This window comes from Garra rufa, chromosome 19 (assembly GCF_049309525.1).
Source record: "Garra rufa chromosome 19, GarRuf1.0, whole genome shotgun sequence".
Classification (NCBI taxonomy): domain Eukaryota; kingdom Metazoa; phylum Chordata; class Actinopteri; order Cypriniformes; family Cyprinidae; genus Garra; species Garra rufa.
The window spans coordinates 10,905,036-10,929,957 of record NC_133379.1 but is presented as its reverse complement, the minus strand read 5'-3'; the positions used below and the strand labels follow the sequence as shown (position 1 = coordinate 10,929,957).

The 24,922-nt window shown below is 33.9% G+C and overlaps 2 protein-coding genes across 2 annotated transcripts; one reads left to right on the top strand and one right to left on the bottom strand.

Annotated features, from left to right (window-relative positions):
* Nucleotides 1-14,804: 14,804 nt before the first annotated feature.
* On the top strand, nt 14,805-23,990 carry fundc2 (fun14 domain containing 2). The gene is made up of 5 exons (XM_073824588.1): nt 14,805-14,866; nt 17,228-17,375; nt 17,456-17,531; nt 17,615-17,743; nt 23,398-23,990. Exons 1-5 carry the CDS (start codon nt 14,854-14,856, stop codon nt 23,473-23,475), a joined length of 444 nt encoding a protein of 147 aa, XP_073680689.1. The 5' UTR covers nt 14,805-14,853; the 3' UTR covers nt 23,476-23,990.
* A 177-nt stretch (nt 23,991-24,167) lies between these two features.
* cmc4 (C-x(9)-C motif containing 4 homolog (S. cerevisiae)) lies at nt 24,168-24,922 on the bottom strand. Its single transcript, XM_073824589.1, has 2 exons — nt 24,573-24,922; nt 24,168-24,463 (listed from the first exon to the last, which is right to left on the bottom strand). Exons 1-2 carry the CDS (start codon nt 24,628-24,630, stop codon nt 24,321-24,323), a joined length of 201 nt encoding a protein of 66 aa, XP_073680690.1. The 5' UTR covers nt 24,631-24,922; the 3' UTR covers nt 24,168-24,320.

Below are 24,922 nucleotides of genomic sequence, written 5' to 3'. Positions count from 1 at the left end.
ATATATATATATATATATATATATATAATATATATATATATATATACTGATTGAAGTATAATATTTCCTATTTTATTTTAGCTTAAATATTTAATAATTAGTTTTGTGCATTTATTGTTTTATTTCTTTAAAATGACACATTTTTTGTTTTCTTTCGATATTATTTTTATATTCAAATTGTTTAGTGTATTTAAAAGACATTTAGAAAATGTCTTCCATTTGAATTAGTTTGTTTATTCTGTATTATTTTGGTGCATTAGGTTTTTAGTGATTTCATGCTACAAATGTTTCGATAAAATACTCATATGAAAATTGTGTATTGTATTATTTCAATTAGTTTGGTTATTCATAATTATTTATGTACATTAGTTTCTTATTGATTTGATGCTACAATTCTTGTCTTCTTTTGATAAACATATCATGTGAAAATAGTTTATTGTATTTAAAAAGAATGTCTTTGTGATTTATTTTTTTTGTATTTTTTATTTAATGCTACAATTTTTGTCTTCTTTCAGTAATATTATTATATGAAAATAGTTTATTGTATTTATAAAGAGACTGTCTTTCACTGTCTTTTTTATTTATAATTGTTTATTCAATATTACAATTCTTATCTTCTTTTAATAAAATTCAATTTGAAAATAGCTTATTAGATTTGAAAATAGAATGACTTTGTTATTCATAATTCATTTAGCACATTTACTTTTTATTTAAATTTAAATTCTTGCCTTCTTTTGATACAATTATCAATTATTGTATTTTAAAAGAGAAAGTCTATCTTTTCAAAGTTTGTTTACCATTAATTATTTTGTACATTTATTTTTTATTGAATATGATACAATTCTTGCCTTCTTTCAAAAAATTATCATAGAAATAAAAATTGTTGTATTTAAAAAAGAGCATGTCTTTCATTTACATTCGTTTATTCATAATTTTTTGTGCATTTATTTTTTATTTAATGTGATACAGTTTGTTTTCTTTTGATCAAATTATCGTCTGAATAAATAAATAAACTCCAGATGTAATAAATTAGAACAAAATGAGATGCAATTATTTTTAGAATTAAATAGTTTGGCTCGTGCAAGAGCACCAAAGCATGCACCCTGGTCCATTCATTTTTTGAAGTCTTCAAGAGCCCCTGTCCAAGGTATTGCCTGTGAGCAGAGATGCCTATTGAAAGTGTTTCTATCGAAAGGGACAGTCCCTTATAAGGTGACTAACACACACAATTCCCAGCCAGGTGAAGGGAGAGACCCAGGGGAAATTTATAGAGGGCAGATAAACTCTGGCCACCCGCACACCCGACACACTCGCGCATAAGACTACAGACAAGCACGAAGCTCTGCCATGTGCACACACGACACGCTGTGAAGCTCCTCTGCAACCAAGGAAGTCGCTTTTTCCGTATTCTTAGAATTCGGAGTCGACTACAGCAGGAGGAAGGATGTGGAGCAATAGACAGTTTGCGTGAGACGTCAAATGAGGAGTTCAGTGGAAATCGATGTGGTTGTACAAAAGGTATGGTTCTGAGCCAACAAATGTCTTTGTTAGCGCTTGAACATACATACAGCTTTCAAGAGCTCAGAGATGTGCAGTGCTGCAGGAACAAGACGTCGCAGCCCTGGATGGCTCACTGAGATGAAGTAAGTCATTTTTAGATGGATTTAACCCTCTGGTTGTGTTCGGCCTCCTGTCATACCTTTGATGTTCCGGGTCAAAAATGACCGGACTTCAAACTATTGCTTATAAAGCTCTCATTATACTGTATTATCACCAAATATTGGATTCAATCTTTTTGTCAACTTGTTTTCTTTCATTTAGGACTGGTTTTGTGTTTCTATTTGCATCTGATTAATCGTAGGCCTCATTTATCCGAAAGTATGCACCTCATTTTTTGAGTGACAAAATATTTTTTATGAATATTTTTCTCAATATTAAACAAAAAATTCAAAACATTTTCACTGTTTATCACACTAGTGTGCTTTAATGTTTAATCAGGAAGTTTGCTTTTAAATGCTTTTATTTCTGTGTAAAATTGCAAAAAGTCACACTTGTGGTGTTCCGGGTCAAAAATGACCGGACTCCAAACAACTGCTTATAAATCTCTCATTATGCTATATTATCATTTTATCATTTTATCAACTTGTTTTCTTTCATTTACAACTGGTGTTGCTATTTGCATCTGATTAATCATAGGATTGAATCCAATATTTGGTGATAATATAGCATAATGAGAGATTTATAAGCAATTGTTTGGAGTCATTTTTGACCAGGAACACCACAAGTGTGACTTTTTGCAATTTTGTACAAAATAAAAGCATTTAAAAGCAAACTTCCTGATTAAACATTAAAGCACACAAGTGTGATAAACAGTGCACATTTTTTTTAGATTTTTTTGTTTAATATTGTAAAAATTATTCATAAAAAAAATAATCACTCAAAAAACAAGGTAGCTACTGTCAGATAAATGAGGGCTACGATTAATCAGATGCAAACAGAAACACAAAACCAGTCCTAAATGAAAGAAAACAAGTTGAAAAAAAGAATTAATCCGATATTTGGTGATAATAGAGCATAATGACAGATTTATAAGCAGTTGTTTGGAGTCCGGTCATTTTTGACCGGGAGCACAATAAGTGTGACTAGGTAAAATAAAACCCACAAAAAATAATGAAAATCTTTTTTTTAAATTACGAGAAGTACTTATACCCTGTGGTAACAAAGTCAGGAAGTTTGAGTCCAATGCGATAACGTTAACTAGTATTTTCGGGAAAAAGAAAATCTTTTCCAGGTCAATTTGACCTGAACACAACCAGAGGGTTAACAGACCTGAACTACTATGCTTCAAAAACAAATAACTAAATGAAATTTGAAATTTAAATGTAAGGTTAGTCATCAAATTGTTGATTTTCCTTTTGATTAAAGCTGCACAAACTACCTGCAAGTGTAACTATATCTTTGTTAACTTCCTACACAACCTTCCTATTAGTTAATGAACAAAGAAAATAGTTTCTCTGAAAAATGTAATTAAAGCATCATTATAAGCAATGTTTCCTCTGCATAAACTCCATAAAGAATGTTTCTCTTCAGTTTGTATTAAGTAAGCGTGGATGCTTTTGGGAAATAACCTAATATGCATGCATAATAAGGACATGGTATTCCCCCTAACAGACACCATCAGTTTCACTTTTTCTGAAAAGCTCTTTCAAAAAAAAAAAAAAAAGAAAACACTGAGAACAGCCGCAGAAGAATATGTGAGACTTCAATAGCTGTCAGGGTGGATTATTAATAGCGGACATTTTAATTGTTTAAAAACTACATTCATTGCATGATTACAGGATGTTTTGTGGACTACACTGCTGTTATTATTTTAAACTATTTACTGGATATGAAGTAGGATTGTACTGATGTCATTTGCTTACTCAGTACTCAGTGTAGAGTCTGTCTGATATCGAAACGCAGCTACATCTGATTACTGGGTCAGTAAAGACTTCACACACTTCAATGAAAAGTTCTTCAGCTTGAAATTATATTCTGTATCTATGAATTTATATTTCTTTCCTTTGGTTTCATAAGCACCGGAACTTGAATGAACTGACCAGGACTGCTTTTGTAAAATTATTATGCTTTATAATGCATTATGTAATTCATGTAACAATAAAATGTTTTCAAAAACAAGTCTTATACCTTCTTTCTACAGACACATATTATGATTCTAAGTTTTAGAATCACAAATGTAAAAGGAACCCTCTTTATGGTTTTAGAAGTAGGCCTGTACGCATTTCTCTTTTGTAAGCTACACCTTTTCAATCTTTGAAAGGAACAAGTACACAAGTTAATGAAGAATTCGAAGAATTGAGCTCAATCAGTTGAAAAGTAAATAACATTAATAAACAGCAAGTGTTTCATCTGAGTGACTGATATCGAAACATCTCCGGAAAGTGAAAAACTGCTCAAAAGGGTCAAAGACGCTGACGCCCATTTTGGTGTCCATAAATTAAACGTACAAACATGATTTTATATGCATAGAAAGCATATTAAATGCAAGTCTACTTTAATGTTTCAAATAACTTTAATGAAAATAAATGTCAGTGGGTGAAACAGCTAATGTTCCATCATCATTTAAATCATTCTGACATGCAGTTGAAATATATGAAAGTTATCATACTAAATTTGATTGTATTTTAAATTATTTAAATGTTTTTGCTGAAAAATTGGTAAAATCTAGTGGTTTCGAAGATTTAAAATGACGATTAATTAGTATTTTATGGGCTGACATTATAAGTCTTTTAATAACATCTCCACTGTAAAAAGTTTTTACCAGTTTCAACTTAAAAACTTAAGTTTAGCAGCTGCCTTAAAATTTTAAGTTAGACCAACTTAAGTCATTTCAACTCACATGTTAAATCAACTCATTTTTGTTGTAATAAGTTAAACTGACTTGTAGTTTTAAGCTGATTTAACTTTAAGGCAGCTGCTGAACTTAGGTTTTTAAGCTGAATCTGGTGCAAGCTTTTTACAGTGACTGATTCTTGTTTAAAATATTCCTGACAAGATTGTTTTGTTATATGATCTATTGTTACCCTCAATTGCATTTTAATGGGTGCCCTCTGTAAATCATGGTAAAAATGTATAATTGTCTTTACTTTTGGCACAAGGAAAATACAATTCAACAGGACACATTCTTGAGGGAAATTTTTAAAGCTGTAGTAAACTTTTACTAAACCCCTTTTGGTGTTTGTCCCATCGACATATGATAAAATGTCTGAACCCAAACAATACTATTACATTATTATAGAGATGGTTATTGTACATTCTGTAAACCAGTCAAGACAGTATATCATGAGGTGAAATTAGGGAAATTGTGGACATGAATGTAGAACAGGGAATCCCCACAAAGGCCAACAGGTTCATCACAGAACTGGAAGGGGTTTGGGAGATTGTGACAAAAATCAATACCAAATAAAATAAAACACGCTTTAAAATAACATGCACTGAAAAAAGCAATAAGTACGATATAGTTCATTTCAATTTAAGAACTGAATTAAGTAAAATCTACTAAACTAAGTTGAAATTAGGTAAAATTAGCAAAGGAAATTTAAATTTCAAAAAGTAAATTTAGAGTTTGATGAGTAATGTCTACTTAATTATTTTAAGTTAAATCTGCAATATTCAACTACATTTCACTCACGGTTTATAAAATTTACTCAATGTAGCATTGGGAAAAATGCTATTAAAGCTCACTTACAAACATGTAAGTAAGCAAGTAGACAGTTTATTATCCTTTTAAGATATTATTTCAATTATTTAATGAAGAAATTACATTTGATTTGATGTAGCCTATAGTCTTTACCTCACCACAAAATATTTTTTTTTATCAGTGTGCAATTGAAACAAAATATTACAATTGACCCATAAATATGATCTTAAATACAAAGGTATTAGATATACTTTTTACATTCAGATAAAGTGGGCCATCAGGTAAAGTGGGCCATTTAAACTTGACTCTATTGTGCCCAGTAGCTTTACTCTTTCAGAGCATAACAATGGCCTTTAATTAAATGTACAGAATTTCTTTAGAAGATAAAAAAAAAAAAAAAAATACTGAAGAACTTTGGCTTTGGTGACTGTGGCTCAAACCTCATCATGAAAGGAAGTAACCCCCCTTGATTTTCAAATGTTTGTTTCTAACTTGTAAGGTTGCCCTCTAAATGTAAACAAATATTATCATGACAGTGTTTGTATTTTTGGTCAAAGCAGGTAAGATTAAAGAAAAAAGGTGTTTTCTAAAAGTAAAGTGGTGAACCTTCACGTATTCTACTCGCATTCATTAAATAAACTGACAGTCAATCCTTTTATAACTGACATGTATAAATGACTTTTTGCATAATAGAAATGTAATGAGTGTGCAGTCAGCAAGATTAGACGGAAAAGAAAGTGAAAGCAGAAAGGAAGGCGAGGCATAAACCTGTTGAACCTGGAGTGAAAAAAAGATGACAGGAGCAAAATGTAGATGCAGAGTATAACGTTTTAAACTATGCTCATTTAAAGAGTTTAGTAAAAAGAGCAAAAAAGTTTTACAATTTTACCAGTTTTTAAATATTCCTCTTATTCTGTTTTTTAAGGGTTTTGTTAGCATATTTGTTGTCGTTAGTGTCATAGTCACATTTTACATATATGTAGTATTGTTCATTTTCAACAATATTATGTTAGATTTATTCAAGTTTAATGACAATGCAACATGTTCTGTCAGTTGTTTTGAATTGTAGGCAAAGCCTAGAACAGGGCTTTTTAAACTTTTTTAAGGACCCCCTCATAATTAAAACAGCGTTTAAGGCTGAAGTTAATGTGGGTGAGAGCAATCTGGTTCAGGGTTTCTACAGATATGAACAAGTGAAATGTAAGACTTTTAAAGACCTTTTTAATACCACCTTATATGAAATTTAAGACATAAACCTGTAAACCTAAACCTTCTCGAAATGATATTTTGTATCTAGTTACATTTCATAACATTTCAATCTGTGAAAGGAACAAGTAAACCAGTTAAATCAAACATGCAAATGAAGAATTGGATTATTGTGACAGTGTTTGTATTATGCACCGGGTGGTATTATTTGTTACAGCAGGTAAGATTAAAGAAAAAGGGGTTTTCTTGTAAAGTGGTTACATGTTGCCCATATCAAGGTTTTTTGTTAGCCTATTTGTTGTTGTTAGTGTCATAGTCACATTTTGAATATATGCAGTATAGTTCATTTCCAACAATATTATGTTAGATTTATTTAAGTTTATTTAAGTTTAATGACAATGCAACATGTTCTATCAGTTGTTTTGAATTTTAGGCGTAGCCTAGAACAGGGCTTTTTAAACTTTTCCAAGGACCCCCTCATAACAGTGTTTAAGGCTAAAGTTAATGTGGGTGAGAGCAATCTGGTTCAGGGTTTCTGTGAACAAGTGAAATGTAAGACTTTTAAAGACCCTTTTAACACCACCTTGTATGAAATTTAAGACCTAAGCCTGTAATGGAAATACACATTGTATTTCATGCTGTACATACAGTAAATGTATTTTGTTTAGTTTCAAAGCTAAAATGTCATTAATGATATTTATTACTACAATGTACAGTGAACTTTTCATATCAGCAGACAATATTCCACACAAAAAAATTTTTATTAGTAATATTTTAATCAGTGTTTAACTTTACATACTTAAGGCCTATTTTTTTTTTTTTTTTACTTTTTAAATGTATGCATTACCTTTCATTTTTAAATTATTACAATTCAACCATAAATTCTATAGGGCTGTTAACAGGCAGATTAAATAATTTATACTGATAAAATTACAAGTGCGATAAATAATGTATAAATAATGTAATAAGATTAATGTTTTAAATACATTCATGAATTTACAAACAAAAATGTCTGTCAGACTATAGATATTGTAGCGGTAATGTGACCAAAAATATTTCAGTATCAAATCTGAATTTAAAGCATTTTAAGATGTTTTAAGGCCTTTCATTAGGAAAATGTTATTTAATACTTTTTAAGGAAACCCTGTGACTGGGTCAGTAAAGATTTCACACACTTAAATAAAAAGTTCTTGAAATGATATTTTGCATCTAGCTACATTTAATAACATTTTACTCTGTGAAAGGAACAAGTAAACCAGTTAAATCAAACATGCAAATGAAGATTTTTATTGTTGTGGCAGTGTTTGTATTATTTGTTACAGCAGGTAAGATTAAAGAAAAAGGGATTTTCTTGTAAAGTGGTTACATATTGTCCATATCAAGGTTATTTGTTAGCCTATTTGTTTTTGACATTATAAACACTATAAACATGTATTTTACTTCCACTCACTCCAAATCGTTTACATTTGGTGACATTCAAAACAGAAAAATAAATACATATACGTGACCCTGGACCACAAAACTAGTCATAAGGGTCAGTTATTTAAGATCACCTGAAACCTGAATATATAAGCTTTCCATTGATGTTTAGTTTGCTACACTCTTAAAAATAAAGGTGCTTTAAAAGGTTCTTCACAGCGATGCCATAGAAGAACCATTTTTTGTTCCACAAAGAACCATTCAGTCGGTTCTTTAAAGAACCATCTCTTTCTTACCTTTTTAATAATCTTGAAGAACCTTCTTTCGCCACAAAGAACCTTTCGTGAAACAGAAAGGTTCTTCAAATGTTAAAGGTTCTTTATGGAACCATTTAGACAGAAAAGGTTCTTCTATGGCATTGTGTAGCACCTTTATTTTTAAGTGTGTAGGACAATATTTGGTAAAATACAACTATTTAAAAATCCAGAATCTGAGGGTGCAAAAAATCGCCTTTAAAGTTGTCCAAATGAAATTCTTAGCAATGCATACTACTAATCAAAAATTAAGTTTTGATATAATTACGGTAGGAAATTTACAAATTATCTTCACATATATGTATAGAATAAAAATAAATGATAGAGCCATTCATTACAAACATTTATTTGAAATGCTAATTCAAAATTATTTTGAAACGAAACTGAAACGGAACTTTGTGGTGGGCTCACAAACCTCTCGTTCGGGATGAATCATTTCCATTAATGAATCATTAGACGCGGTCTAACATTTGGTTGCTAAGTTAAACTATTTATCATGTGAATAAGGCTTTGTTCTTCTCTCGTGTCTGAATATCCACTTAAAACAGCATCCTTCACATACACTAAAATGTGTTTGGAAAAACACCACGACATGGTGATGCTTACGCTGACCAGCACAACCTACATATTGCACAACAGAGAAGTTAAACTGAGTCACCAGATACCTTTTGTATGTTTAGTTGGCTCATTTATTTTGATGATGAAGAGGCTGGGATGTCAAATCATGTCAAGACTTTTGCTCTTTGAAAGCATGTCCAAAATAATAATAATAAAAAAAAATCTTAAGCAACACTATTAGATACTACAACAGTAAAGTGATTACTTTGAGGTAGGCTTTTATTTAATATACAGTGGGTTAATATGACAAGGGGGCAATTGTAACACTTCTTGCATTTAATTTAATATTATAGTCTTGTCCTTATTAGTGAAAATATATCAATTGTATTATTAATTAGTGCACCTTGGGTGGCCCTTATTGAGGGTAATGTTAACCTCTCAACCCCTCATTTGTTTCTACACTAAAAGTATGTTATGTATGCAAAATTTCATCCAGATAATTGGTCATTTAGGGTTTGCTCAAAGTGTGTATCTTTTAATCAACAGGTACTTTAAGAGTGGATAATGGTGATATAAGCTAAGTTTTTGTTCACTGTTAAAATTTTAACTGTTTTTGAATTCAGTGATGTGGGGCAGTTGTGGCCTAATGGTTAGAGATCAGACTTGTAACCTGAAGACTGTGAGTTTGAGTCTAGATAACGGCAGGAATAGTAGGTGTGGGGAGTGAATGTACAGCTTCACCTTCATTACCATGACTGAGGTGCTCTTGAGCAAGGCAACGAACTCCCAGTTCCTCCAGTTGGTGCACCCTGTGGTGTTCACTACTCACAGCTGTACAGTATGTGTGCCTTTGTTATTTTCCTAAATGAAGATCCTGGGAAGAATCTGTGTTCTCTGAGCAAACAATGCAAAGAGGAAAGGACAAATATTCGGAATTTGTGCTCTGCATTTAACCCGTCCAAGTGCACACACACATCGTGAACACATACCCAAAGCAGTGGGCAGCCATATTGGGTTTGGTGCCTTGCTCAAGGGTCTCACATCAGTCATAGTATCAGTAACATGGACAAGAGCGCTGGTTATCTTCCACCTTTAACACATTGACTGAGGTGAGACCCTTGAGCAAAGCACCAAACCCCATATCCAAGAGTACAATGGACTCCTCTCAAAGACTAAAGAACAAACACAGTTCATTATGCAGATTGTCAGAGAGTAGTCTCACTTAGCCAGGTCTGGAATTCATGGCAGCTTTCATTGGCCAAGGTCCGCCCACAAGGCCGTTTGACCGACATGTCAAACAACCAATCGCAGTTTGTTTCGTTCAGTGGCACGTTTCGGTGCGTGGAAATGCCCCCACAACAACAGACTGGCGTGCAACAAGTCAGTCATTGAAAGTTAAATAAGAGGAGGCAGAACAAGCAGTAAGTCAGTAATTTGTTCGCGAACGTCGCAAATGTGTATAACAACTATGGCGTCTGCATAAGCACATTTTACAAAACGCAAGTAAATCAGTCGGCGCTTTGTTTCCCGGTGGACCGAAAATAAACGTGACACTCGCGTCTCCCGGAAATCCGATCAAATTCAACTAATCAGATGACGACTTCGACATTCCTGAAGTGTTTCCAGTTAAAGTCCCCCTGAAATCAAAATTAAAGTTTTTTGGCTTTTAGTATGAATATATTAGCCTTAAGGTTATCTATAAACTAGTGTGCTTCAAAACAACGACAAAATTCGCTTTTACAAGATATGGGCATTCAAAACTTACAGTCTCGTCACTTCCGCCAATACGAATCAACGATTTTGATGATATCACCGTGCACTTCAGTTTCTCATCAAACATTCTGTCCAATCAAATGCTCTCTGTCCATAGCGTCCCACAACAGAGACGCAATACACGGAGCAGATCATATGCGCTCATATGTGCGATCGGCATGTATTAAACTACACAGCCTCAGCATGATTATAATCACTATTTTGTTTTAGCAAGAGTTTCATATTGAATCTGTGGGGTAATTTATTAGTCTGTGGCTGTCATAAGCTTACAAATGTGGCTTTACCGAGCTCAACAGCTCTGGCCCGAGCAGATATAAATGGAACGCTATTGGCTATTCAAAATAAGTGGGCGGGGCTGGGCGATATGTTTTTGTTTCAGTTAAAAGTATGTCACCACATAGAATAATGCTTGTGTTCCAAGGCACTTCAGTGGACCTTTAAGTGTACCATATGCATCAGACGTTCAGCCAACGTTTTGTGGGCGTGACGTATGAGGCTGAGACTAGTCAGAAAGTAACAAAATCTCCTTCGAGTTTCTGCAGCTGAAGCAAATGTCAGACTGTCATCACAATCTAGATCAGATTGCAATTTCTAAAGATCAGTTCTCATCAACAGAGTTGTAATTTAACTTTTTTAAAGAGGTCCTATTATGCTTTTTCATTTTTTTTTTTTTAATTTTAGGCAGTGTGTGGTGCGTATGTTTGGGCATATAAAACATATACAAAGTTACAAATCTCAAAGTCCAAAGGGAGTTCGATAGTTTATAAGAAAATCCCTTTTCAAGAACTACAATGAACATCTCCTTTGGACTACAGCGTTTGTTTTCTGGATGCTATGATATCACAACGTGGTCCATTAGAATATCAGTCAAATAAATCCCGCCTTTGGAAATTTGAATCATTGGCAGGTGGGAAGGGACTAAATTTATCGATGTAGCATGGACAGCCGCTTCTGGGATAATTCAGCGAGGCACAGGGTAGCTGGTATAAACACAAGCATTGACTAAAGTGATGATCAAATGAAGTGATGATTAAATAAATTAGTACAATAATGAGAATATCATGTATCAACGATCTCACAGGCTGGCAATAGGACCAACACTACTGTAGTACATTATTTACTCACCCTCCATGCATCCTAGGTGTACAGTGGTGTAAAGTATTTGAGTAAATGGACTTCGTTACTGTACTTAAGTATTTTTTTGGCTACTTTTTACTTGTACTGAGTATCAAAAATATAAGCAACTTTTACTCTCTACTCGACTACATTTTTTATGTAATATATGTACTCTTTACTCCACTACATTTGAACGTACACTTACCGTTACTCATTACATTGTGATTGTGCGCGACAAGTCGGCATCTTTTTCTGCTATGGGTAATTTCTTGAGCGGAAGAGGCGATATGGCCATCTGCAGGGTGCTGAAGGTACTGGATGCTATTTACCTATGTGCTAAATGAGACTACTCCACATGAACGTGAACGGAATCTCTGTGCGGAATTCAAAATCCCCATGTGAGTAATGTTATAATGTACAGTAATGATGCTATGCGTTTTCTTTTAAAGTTTCTTTCAGAGACTTTATGCCCTTTTCCATCAGCAAAAGTGAATATTTGTATGCCATCAAGGCATCGTGAATTGTCAGATGAAATAATGGATTTTACTTTTTTTTGTCCATTGTTGACTGAAAATACCTTCTTGAAGAACATTTTTTTACTTGTGCCTTTTTTGAACATTTGAGTTTGACTGAGAGTGACTTGTTCTGCCATTTTGAAACATTAAGGTGTTCAATTTCATTTCTATATTAGGATATAAATAAATTCTCACAAAAAAATGGTTTCTTGTTATACACATTTCTTTGTGTTCTTTGAGCCTACATTCAGTACGAGTAAAATACTTAAGTTCTTTTAAAATCGGATACTTTAAGACTTTTACTCAAGTCTTATTGGAATTGGTGACTTGTAACTTGTAACGGAGTAATTTTTACAGTAAGGTATCTGTACTTTTACTCAAGTATGGTTTTCGGGTACTCTTTACACCTCTGTAGGTGTATATACCTTTCTTGATTCAGACGAATACAATCAGAGTTATGTTAAAAATTATCCTGGCACTCCCAAGCTTTAGAACGGCATAGACAAGTTCTCCGCAGCAGTCGATGCATAATAAAAGTGCTTCATATGGCTTTGGAGGGGGACTCAATAAAAGCCTCCTGTAGTGAAACCGATGTGTTTTTGTAAGAAAAACATCCATATTTAAAACGTAAGAGTCACTTATCTAGCTCTCTGCTTTGGAAAGGGGCGTAGCAGGACTGAAATGTTGTCTAAGCTGTTTGCCAATTGCAACACAGTGTGACTGCTAACCAATCACAACACATTTCGCTTTTCGGAAGGCGGCCTTTATCAAACCTGGAACTAATGGAGCCATTTGTGTCAGGCTGGGGAGAAAGCTATTGTAATAATGTAAATGATGTGAAAAATAATGTGTTTTTCGAACCACCAAGCATGAGAGCAAGTTCTAGTGCACCCCAAAACAAAATAAAGACTAAAAAGTGCATCATAAGATAGGGGCATAATAAGATTTTATTTTTGGTGTTTTATGCATTTATTACTAATAAGGCAGTAAGTGGAAGGGAAGTGAAGTGGTCGGGATCAGGAAGGGTTCTTGAGCCAGGACTTGAATTCAGGACAACTGAAGCACAATGGAGCTACATGTCAGCACACTGCCCACAAGGCTATCAGCGCCAACCTAACTTCACAAAAGACAAACACCACAGTTCTGTGTTCTTGTTTTTAAACCTTCACAGTTTACTAATGGTTTTGTATAATTAAACATAGTCCAATCTCACAGAAATTTGTTTCCAGTTCTTATAAAGGAGAGTTGGTTGAGAGCAGAACAAGTTTTGTACTGACGCAACTGAAAACAGACTGAAATGTTTGAAAAAGTAATTTTTTTTAATGATCTTTTATGAGTTTTTGCACTATGATTTTTGAAAATTGCACCAAAAAGACAGAAAGAAGAAGAAGAAGAAGAAGAAGAAGAAGAAGAAGAAAAAACACCTGATCTGCAAATCTACATCTACTATATATATATATATATATATATATATAGCGGACCCTTAGGTTTTGCATAGCACTTAATTGTTTCTAACAACAGATCATTAAAATTAATGAAAGAAATAGTATACATTTATAACATTTAATACACATGACAACTTGACAGTTTCACTCTTAATATAAAATAAAGGATCTTCACGACGCCATAGAAGAACCTTTTTGGTTTAAATGGTTCCATAAAGAACCTTAAACATCTGAAGAACCTTTCTGTTTCACAAAAGGTTCTTTGTGGCAAAAGAAGGTTCTTCAGATTATAAAAAGGTAAGAAAGAGATGGTTCCTTAAAGAACCTTTGAATGAATGGTTCTTTGTGGAACCAAAAATGGTTCTTCTATGGCATCGCTTGAAGAACCTTTTAAAGCACCTTTATTTTTAAGAGTGTTGCCCCAACTGGACATTTATGAAAAAGGAAATTTAGTTTAAAAATGACGGTGTATGACATTAAAGCACCATGAGGGTGATTAGAGAGCCAACAGCCATTACATAAGAAAGTCAGATGTAGTGAAGCCAATCAGTGAGGGAGGGTTGAATGTGATTGATTTCAAAGTTATGAATTGTCCCTTAAGTTGAAGTGGCTCCAAGCTTTCCTTAGAAATAAACACTTTGTTTGGTTTAGCTTCTCTTCTGAAATTTTGGTTCAGTTGATTAAAGCTGCACTGTGTCTATTTACCTGTGATACCAAGATAGATAGGCTAATCGAATAACCTCTGGTGTTAATTTTACAGAGCAGAGCTGTAAAAATAAGGCTTTAAGAACATTAGTAAATACACAGACTTTCCCTTTTACAGTAAAAAGATGTGATCACTTGTTGTTGATTTTCATGGAGATAAAGTGGTTTGAATTAGAACAAGATCTCTCTCTTTTCCACTTCTACCAAAGTTCAGTTTGAAATTATTTATCCCTGTAATGAGTTCCTCAGACACAGATTTAATATGGATTGTCATGAGTGTACCTTGTGAAGCAGAAATAGAGGAATAATTTTGTTTGTCTACTTTTCTCATTTCTGATGTTGTTTATTTGGTAATTTATGTTCTCTTTAAGCAAAAAAATAAAAAAATAAATAAAAAATAAATAAATAAATAAATATATATATATATATATATATATATATATATATAAATAAATAATAAATAATAAAAAACAAATAAATAAAACAAAATAAATCGTTCTCGCGATACTTTACACCGAATCTGCGCACTGCCTACTGTGAAGGTCACGTGACGAAGAGGATGCGCACTAAGATTGTCGTCCGGACAGAAAACACGCAGGAAAATGTCTGAGAAGGGTAAGCACCATGCTTTTCTTTCTTTCGTTTTTGCTATCACTTAACACACATTTAAATAAGACTGCATAGTACCAGATTTCTCTGTTTGACGTTAAAATATTTCTACACCTCACGGAAGGACCTTCAGCGATGCAGAATTACGAAACACAAATGTAAACACACGTCCTTCAGTAGGGTATATAGTATAATTTACAATAAATGCATCATGTTTTAACAGCGTTTTGAAACGATAAATAGAGTTTCTCTCAGTAATATAAGATTTAAAACATTGTAACATGGTTATTATTCATAACAAGATAAGAACAGATAGTCACATGCAAAACCAATTAATGTTTGTGGGCTGAGTCATATTGCCTGCACACCCTTCGCCTGTGTGTGTGATTATATAAGAGAAGCCTTGGATGTGTCTACTAAAATTAAAGTAATTATCACCTAAAAGCCTGTTGGAGTTATCCTGTCAAGGACAGAAAAACATTTGCTTGATGGCCAAATAGATCACCAAAAGCATTTCTGAAGATCCACACTAAGAGCTCAGGCTTTGTGTTATTAGCAGGATATAGATTTCATGTGAGTGTGCCAAGTCATACACATGTCAAACTAGTTTTATGATTTCATGACATGTCAAACTCATCTCACATGTGTGTGAAAACCATACTGTGGTCTGTCTGTTGGCTGCAGTAGTGTGCTATTTCTGGATTGAAGTCCAGCAAGGTTACATCATTAGCCAGGGTTATCACGTAAAGATGCTGACTGCTCAGTGTCACAGTGATAGTTTTCTCTGGGAGCTCATGTATATACAGTCTATCAGTCCACCTGGATGGAGAACAGCAGCATTAGATTTAATCTTCTTGTTTTTCAGGTTGTTCTAACTGCTTTTCATTTTGACCTTGTGTTGTATCAGCCATTGTTTCTACCCACAACAGTAATTCAAAATAGACTTTATGCTTAGTTTAAAGTTGCTTCTATGCATTCAGGTATGACACAACATGACACAAATAATGACATACACTGCTACGCAAAAGTTTGGGATTAGTATATTTTTAATGTTTTTTAAAACATCTCTTATGCTCAAATTTCCATTTTTATATGATCAAAAATATTGATATTGTTAATTATGAATTAAATGATATTATTAATACATATTATTGCAATTAAAAAAAAAAAAAGTATATATATTAATTTTATTATACTTTAAAAGAGAATTTATTTCTGTGATGCAAAGCTGAATTTTTTTCAGCCATTACTCCAGTCTTCAGTGTCACATGATCCTTCAGAAATCATTCTAATACACAGATTTATTATTTATTATGATTTATTTTATTATCAATGTTGGAAACAGTTGTGCTGCTTAATATTTTTTTGAAACCTGTGATACTTTTTTCAGGATTCTTTAATGAATAAAAAGTTAAAAAGAATGGCATTTTTTTTTCAAAATAAAAGTATTTTCTAACAATATAAATCACTTTTGGTCAATGTTACACATCCTTGCTGAATAAAAGTATTAATTTCTTTCAAAGAGAGAAAGAAAGTAAAAAATGACTGACCCTATACTTTGAACGAGGTGTTTATTGTTACAAAAGTGGTCTATTTTAAAATTTTATTTATCAAAGAAACCTAAAAAAAGTATCACTGGTTCCAAAAAAAAAAAAAATGTATATATATAATTATTATTATTATTATTATTATTTTTTTTTATTAAATTTTTTTTGGAACCTGTGATACTTTCAGGATTCTCTCTCTCTCTCTCTCTCTCTCTCTCTCTCTCTCTCTCTCTCTCTCTCTCTCTCTCTCTCTCTCTCTCTCTCTCTCTCTCTCTCTCTCTATATATATATATATATATATATATAAGAAGCAGAACTGTTTCCAAGACATAAATTGGCATATTAGAAATATTTCTGAAGGATCATGTGATACTGTAGTAATGATGCTGAAATTTCAGCTTTGCATCGCAGGAATAAATTACATTTTAAAATAGAAACCACACTTTTAAATTGCGTTAACATTATAGTTTTTTTCTGTATTTTAATCATCTGCCTTGATGAGCAGAAAAGTCTCCTTTTAAAAGCATTAAAAATCTTACTGATCACAAACTTTTGGGCAGAGGTGTACATGCAATGCCTTGAATGTTTTTAATTTCTGTTTTAAAATTATTTGTGGTATTTTTTTAAATAAATAAAATCTAAAGAACATGTGTGCTCAATAAAACAAACAAATAAAGATGACAAGGAATATTTTTAATAAATATTTCTTTTTTAAACCGTTGTTTCAGTTGAAACTGTCTTACCTGGAATATTGAAACTTGTGGTTTGTAAGTATCTTGATTTAAATGTGTTATATAAAATTAATATTGTGTTCTGACAGACACTGAAACCTTTGATGTGCTGGAACTGGCAGAGCATGTGAAGAAACAAAGGTGGTGGAACAAAATGTTTGGCAAAAATAACTCTGGACCTGCTGCTGAGAAGTACTCGGTTGCTACACAGTTGGCCATTGGAGGAGTGAGCGGCTGGTAAGTCATTTTGTGAACATTCATGCATAGCAAAACTAAGGAGAATATAAGCAAACAGTTGACTCTTGTGTTTCTGTCAGGTGTGCAGGGTACCTGTTTCAGAAAGTTGGGAAGCTTGCCGCATCAGCTGTAGGTGGAGGCTTCTTTTTGCTTCAGGTAAGTGCTTATTTTAATTATGTTGAGAGTGTATAATATTTTTGAGTGTTTAAAGATATAAGCAATCTCCAATGCACTTGCAGATTGCTCATCACACAGGCTACATTAAAGTAGACTGGAAAAGAGTTGAGCGAGATGTGAACAAGGCAAAGCAGCAGCTGAAGCTGAGTTCAGACAAGCCACCTAAAGAAATGAGAACAAAATTTAATGAGGTAAGAAAAAATACTGTGCATTTATGTAGTTTATGTGCTCCAAAACAAACAACATTGTATCTCAGGGAAGGTATACCACTATAATGGCGTATCATGGTATTAAAATAAAACAGAAAGTTATCATAATGTGTGCATTTGCTTATTTGTGGTGTTATGGTATTAAAAAAATGTAGCCATACCAGTCACACTATCAGCTTGTGGGAATGTTGAAAGATAGAGTGCATCTTACTGAAATGTGTTCCCTCTTAGGTAATTGCTGAACCAGGGTTTCAGTCATGTAAAGGAATCAATAAAACAATCAATGTTACATGTACCATACAAAAGTGGCCCAATGTTTATAGTTTGTTAGCTAGCTAAAAAAAAACACTAAAACACGTACTTATTTAAAGTTGCAGTCCGTAACTTTTGGCGCTCTAGCAGTTAATAAACAGAACTGCATGTGTCTTGCGGAAGAACATTGTAGGCGGAGCTACTTCGGAGCTACTCTGTTTATGTCTATGATGAGTCACACAGGTACTGGGCTACTCCACAGCCTAAAATAGTCCGAATATAAAAAATGAATTAATAGTGTGTACCGTAGTAGTTCGGGATATTGGTTAATCTATCGACTAATTTATCGATTCATCGATTATTCTAAACAACTAATTTCCCACAAAAAATCACAAGAACTTTTTATTTTTTAATAAAATCAATTAATTGGAGATGCTTTTGATAATTAAAATTTAATGAAACCATTAAAATGGAATCCAGAAAAGTCATGGAAAAAATTAGGTAAAAATTAAACTGTAGAACTCAATTAATTAGACAGACATTTTAATTAATAAAAATAATTTAACCATTAAAACAGAGAAAGCAGAGGAAAAAAAATAATAATTTTGAAAATAAAATGGATTTCATAGGGCCCAGTAATTATTTTTTGTGTGGTAATAAAAATAGATGTAAGTGAACAATAGCCTTTAAAATGACTTAAAATACATATATAATAGCAATGAGTTGTTAACAATTAGTTTAAATAAAGAATCAAAAGCAAGAAATCATATGGTTTTATTGCACAAAACTGTTGAAATGCAAAATGTATTATAAACAATAGAGATAATGTACAGTCGTCGCCAAAAGTTTTGAGAATGACACAAATATTAGTTTTCACAAAGTTTGCTGCTAAACTGCTTTTAGATCTTTGTTTCAGTTGTTTCTGTGATGTACTGAAATATAATTACAAGCACTTCATACGTTTCAAAGGCTTTTATCGACAATTACATGACATTTATGCAAAGAGTCAGTATTTGCAGTGTTGGCCCTTCTTTTTCAGGACCTCTGCAATTCGACTGGGCATGCTCTCAATCAACTTCTGGGCCAAATCCTGACTGATAGCAACCCATTCTTTCATAATCACTTCATGGAGTTTGTCAGAATTAGTGGGTTTTTGTTTGTCCACCCGCCTCTTGAGGATTGACCACAAGTTCTCAATGGGATTAAGATCTGGGGAGTTTCCAGGCCATGGACCCAAAATTTAAACGTTTTGGTCCCCGAGCCACTTAGTTATCACTTTTGCCTTATGGCACGGTGCTCCATCGTGCTGGAAAATGCATTGTTCTTCACCACACTGTTGTTGGATTGTTGGAAGAAGTTGCTGTTGGAGGGTGTTTTGGTACCATTCTTTATTCATGGCTGTGTTTTTGGGCAAAATTGTGAGTGAGCCCACTCCCTTGGATGAGAAGCAACCCCACACATGAATGGTCTCAGGATGCTTTACTGTTGGCATGACACAGGACTGATGGTAGCGCTCACCTTTTCTTCTCCGGACAAGCCTTTTTCCAGATGCCCCAAACAATCGGAGAACATGACTTTGCCCCAGTCCTCCGCAGTCCATTCGCCATACTTTTTGCAGAAGATCAATCTGTCCCTGATGTTTTTTTTGGAGAGAAGTGGCTTCTTTGCTGCCCTTCTTGACACCAGGCCATCTTCCAAAAGTCTTGGCCTCACTGTGCGTGCAGATGCACTCACACCTGCCTGCTGCCATTCCTGAGCAAGCTCTGCACTGGTGGCACTCCGATCCCACAGCTCAATCCTCTTTAGGAGACGAACCTGGCGCTTGCTGGACTTTCTTGGACGCCCTGAAGCCTTCTTAACAAGAATTGAACCTCTTTCCTTGAAGTTCTTGATGACCCTATAAATTGTTGATTTAGGTGCAATCTTAGTAGCCACAATATCCTACGGTGACCGGGAGGGGACACCTTCGGTTCACTTATGTTTGTCGTGGCCATGACATATAAACTCGTGGGAACATGATATTATGTTGTGGCCACGAGATATTAATTCGTGGGAACGTCATATTAACTCGTGGGAACGTGATATTATGTCGTGGCCACGACAAACATAAGTGAACCGAAGGTGTCCCCTGGCGGGCACCGTAATATCCTTGCCTGTGAAGCCATTTTTATGCAACGCAATGATGGCTGCACGCGTTTCTTTGCAGGTCACCATGGTTAACAATGGAAGAACAATGATTTCAAGCATCACCCTCCTTTTAACATGTCAAGTCTGCCATTCTAACCCAATCAGCCTGACATAATGATCTCCAGCCTTGTGCTCGTCAACATTCTCACCTGAGTTAACAAGACGATTACTGAAATGATCTCAGCAGGTCCTTTAATGACAGCAATGAAATGCAGTGGAAAGTTAATTTTCATGGCAAAGAAGGACTATGCAATTCATCTGATCACTCTTCATAACATTCTGGAGTATATGCAAATTGCTATTATAAAAACCTAAGCAGCAACTTTTCCAATTTCCAATATTTATGTAATTCTCAAAACTTTTGGCCACGACTGTACATTACGCATTACAGCAAAGGCCTGCAGAGGGCGCCAATGGCCTGACGATTGTTTTTATACTTCACTGTGCGATCTAATCCTTGTTTAAAAACAAAACAAAAACTAAACATTTAAGTCAAATGTCCACTTTAATCTTTATATTTCGCCATATCTTTACCACAGAAATGCTATAGCCACAGTAATTTAATGAAAATGTGGACATCAAAACGTGTAAACTCAGAGTAAGGGTTTAAACTTTTATTTTGAAATTGCGATGAACAAAGCATAATGAGAAAGAGGTTTGAAAATTATTTACCTTACAAATCTGATTAAATGGCGCACGTTGCATGCCCAGATGAACATTATAATAAACCCAAACTCACAACAACATGCAGAGATGGAGTTTGAGACGCTCCACATGTAAATGATAACAGTTCTTGTGGAACAGCTTACTGTGAACGGAGCTGCTGTGAGACGCACGTACAACACATCTATATAATTGACACACATATATTAACCCTGCTTCGCATAAATTTACTTATCTGAATCATAGCGTTTGTAAATTCACAATTATAATATATAATGCAGCCTTGGAAAATGGTCCAATGCTGCGTTTCATGGATTCTCGATGCGGACAAAATGAAGTCAAAGATATGTAAAAAACTTGAATAGTCAGTTAGAAATGACGAATCGTGTTGCCACTGAGAGATTTTCCACATGCACCTGAAATATTTACAACTGAATTATCATACCCTGAAAACCTCATAGCATTAACACTCTAATCTCAGTAAAAATGTTCAGGTCATGCCGCAGCATTTAAAAAAAAATATTTATTTGCTTAAAAATAAGCAATTGTCACAACTGCAACAGTGAGAATTTGGGGGAAATGTCAGAGGTGTAAAGAGTACCTGAAAACCATACTTGAGTAAAAGTACAGTAAATTACTCCATTACGAGTTACAAGTCACCAATTTCAAAACAACTTGTAGAAGCCTTAAGAGTGTCTGATTTTAACAGTATTTTACTTGTCCTAAATATGTGACCCTGGACCACAAAACCAGTCTTAAGTCGCTGGGGTATATTTGTAGCAATAGCCAAAAATACATTGCATGGGTCAAAATTTTTGATTTTTCTTTTATGCCAAAAATCATTAAGAAATTAAGTAAAGTTCATGTTCCATGAAGATTTTTTGTAAAAATCCTACTGTAAACATACCAAAATGTAATTTTTGATTTGTAATATGCATTGTTAAGAACCTAATTTGGACAACTTTAAAGGTGATTTTCTCAGTCTTTTTGATTTTTTTGCATCCTCAGATTTCTGATTTTCAAATAGATGTATCTCGGCCAAATATTGTCCTATCCTAACAAACCATACATCAATAGAAAGCTTATTTATTGAGCTTTCATATGTTGTATAAATCTCAGTTTTGTCAAATTTAACCTTATGACTGGTTTTGTGGTCCAGGGTCACATATAGGTTCAAAGATATACTAGTCATAGTGTCATGCCAGTGAAACAAGGAGTTGATTTGTGAGGATAGCAATCACATTTAATTTTTAAAACCAAAATAAATCTGAACACCTCAAAAAAGTATAACCTCTTCAGTATAACAGATAAAATTGTCAAAAAGAAAAAAGCTTCTTGGACTGGCTGCAGTCATGTTCTCATGTGATAGATAAAACACCTGTGATTTACAACCACTTGCTAAAGAACTCACATTCACCTAAAGTAGCTTTGTTGACAAGTTTGGGTGAGTATAGGCAAAATGCACAAGATATAGTACTTTCAGTGCCCTGTTGTTGGTTATATCACTTCTTTTGTAGCAGAAATAAACTGCTGCAGAAAAAGCTAGGTGCCATGTGTAAAATGCCCCCAAGTTTGAACTTCCAAAATGCAGTTTAAATGCAGAATTAAAGGGCTATAAAAAATCCCAGCCGAGGAAAAAGGGTCTTATCTAGCGAAACGATTGGTTATTTTCAAAACAAATTGACAATTTATATACTTTTTAGCCCTTTGAAGCTGCATTAAAACTGCATTTTGGAAGTTCAAACTTGGGGGCACCATACATATCCATTATATGCAGAGAAATCCTGAAATGTTTTCATCAAAAAACATAATTTCTTCACGACTGAAGAAAGAAAGACATAAACATCTGGGATGACAAGGGGTTGAGTAGATTATCTGTAAAATTTTGTTCTGAAAGTGTACTAATTTTTTAAGCCTAGCCTAGTCCCAGACTAAAATGTAAGTCTGAGCTTTTTCAGCTGAAAGAAACTTGCACTGACTGATCCTAAAATATATCAGTGCCTTTGTTTTGTGTCAAGATGGACACAACTAATGTTTCTTTCTAAGGCATGTTTATAAAAATACTTAAATGTGCTTATTGAACTGTGGCCTAATCCTAGTTTAGTTTAAGCCCTGTCTGTGAAACCAGGCCTTAAACTGATATTATAATGCTGTGGTCACACTAGACTTTGAGCACATGAAAGTCACACTTTTAAAAGTCAACATATAATACATCCAACATGTAAAATTATGATATTTCTGCACAACTGCAGCTTTAAATTTTGCATTCATTTAATTCAGCTAAGAACTCCCATTGTGACATATCAGTCTTCTATTGGTCACGTCTTTACAAGACACAAATTTGCAGGTTAGAGTTCACCAAACGTAAATCTGGAGCAAAGTGAAATTTGCATGAGGTTGTGTTTCCTGTTTCCTGTCTCCTGTAATCATGTGTATGAATGAAAGCCACTGGAAAATAAAAAGTGTGCTGCTCACAGAAGCAGAGTCAGTGTCCTTGTGTTGAATTCATTTAAATGTTTTCTCTTTCCATGCAGGTGCAAGTGTTTGTCAAGAAAAACATTGTTCTCACAGGAGGCTTCGCTGGTGGATTTCTGCTTGGTCTGGCTTCATAAGATCTCTCGTTGTTTCGTCTTATGCTCTAAGGATGTCATCTAAACATCAGATTATAGCTTTTGTGTGATATTGCAGCTTGTATTTAAATCAGCACTCCTCTATTAGATCAAGATTCGATTGTTGGGATATGATCGTAAAGAAACATTGCAGAATGCTAGAACGTATGCTTTCAGTTTTCAGATGTGCATTGTTTTAGTTTGTACTTAAATCCCCTGTTACATTTGTTTATTTGAGCATTTTGTTATATTGTTTTGGTACAATTTTTGACATAAGACTTTAAACATGTACATGGTTGCAACATTTGTTAACTGCCCCTTTAAAAAGCATATCTAAACTGTTTTATGACATGGTGTCTAAGCTAAGTGCATTGAATTGTTCAAACTATAATGTTCAAACATAAGCGATTTTTGTAATAAATCTGGACGTTACTTCAAAGACCAAGGGGGTCAATAAAACCTGTCATTTTAATTGATTATAACAGAAACATTTGAAGTAAATAGACAATCTGGTTTGCCTTTTTGTCTCATTTTTTTGTTTCGATTGTTTTATTTGTGTTTATAAAACTCATCTGTTTTCCTCAATTACAGCTAATGCTCAGCACATCATGATATAAAATTCCAGATGTTGAATTCATCACAATATTCTTACTAAATTGTTACTAAGGTGAATAAATAGCGGGAGCCAGAGGCAGTTTGAAGATTTAATGAAAGTTTAATTGCAAGACTGAAGTGACAAGTGGAGGATGACTGTGATAAATCCACAAAATGATATAAAGTCTTTGATGAATATGTATTCCACATCATTGAAAGTCAGCCAAAATACATGCATACTGTATGGCCTTCTATTAAACGACTGTCTTTGTGTCTGTAGCTTTGTGTTCCTTGGCAAATCCAGAGCAGCAGACAGAGTTCTCCCCTGCATGGACTTCACAACACTTCCTCATGGCTTGAATCACATCCTCACAAAGACTTTCAATGTATTTGTTGGCTGTTGAAAACAAGAAGTCATAAAATGGTTAAACTCCTTCGAATAAACAGCCTGTAATCTTCATATAACCTTAAACCAAGGTTAACCTAACATTGAGACCATTGGCTACCTTGTAAACATTTTTGAATGGCACAAGCCTGTTTTTGACAAGGGTCTTTGTGTGGCATCTTATTTTAAGATACGATACGATACGGACAACCAAGCTGCAGAGTCGAGGAATAATTCCAGTTAACGTACATCTGTCAATTTTTGTAAACACATACAGCGAGCGGCGTCCAAGCTGACTGTGCAACTCTAAATTTCTTCCGGTTAGAAAACACCCTTATAATCGTCGACGACTTTGATATTAAACATTTGTTTTTTAGAGTTTAAAACGGCAAATAGTTCTTTTACCAAATAAGTCGCGAACGTTTTGTGACTGACAGGATTCAGGATGAAATAGCCGCGAAATTTAGGTAC

Bases quoted from the DNA above. Each gene is read 5' to 3' on its own strand.
- fundc2 (XM_073824588.1), top strand. The intron at 17,376-17,455 runs GTAAGTCATTTT...TGTTTCTGTCAG, and splicing joins ATTGGAGGAGTGAGCGGCTG to GTGTGCAGGGTACCTGTTTC. The intron at 17,532-17,614 runs GTAAGTGCTTAT...ATGCACTTGCAG, and splicing joins GAGGCTTCTTTTTGCTTCAG to ATTGCTCATCACACAGGCTA.
- cmc4 (XM_073824589.1), bottom strand. From the start codon at position 24,630: ATGCCACACAAAGACCCTTGTCAAAAACAGGCTTGTGCCATTCAAAAA. The intron at 24,464-24,572 runs GTAGCCAATGGT...TGTTTTCAACAG, and splicing joins CATTCAAAAATGTTTACAAG to CCAACAAATACATTGAAAGT.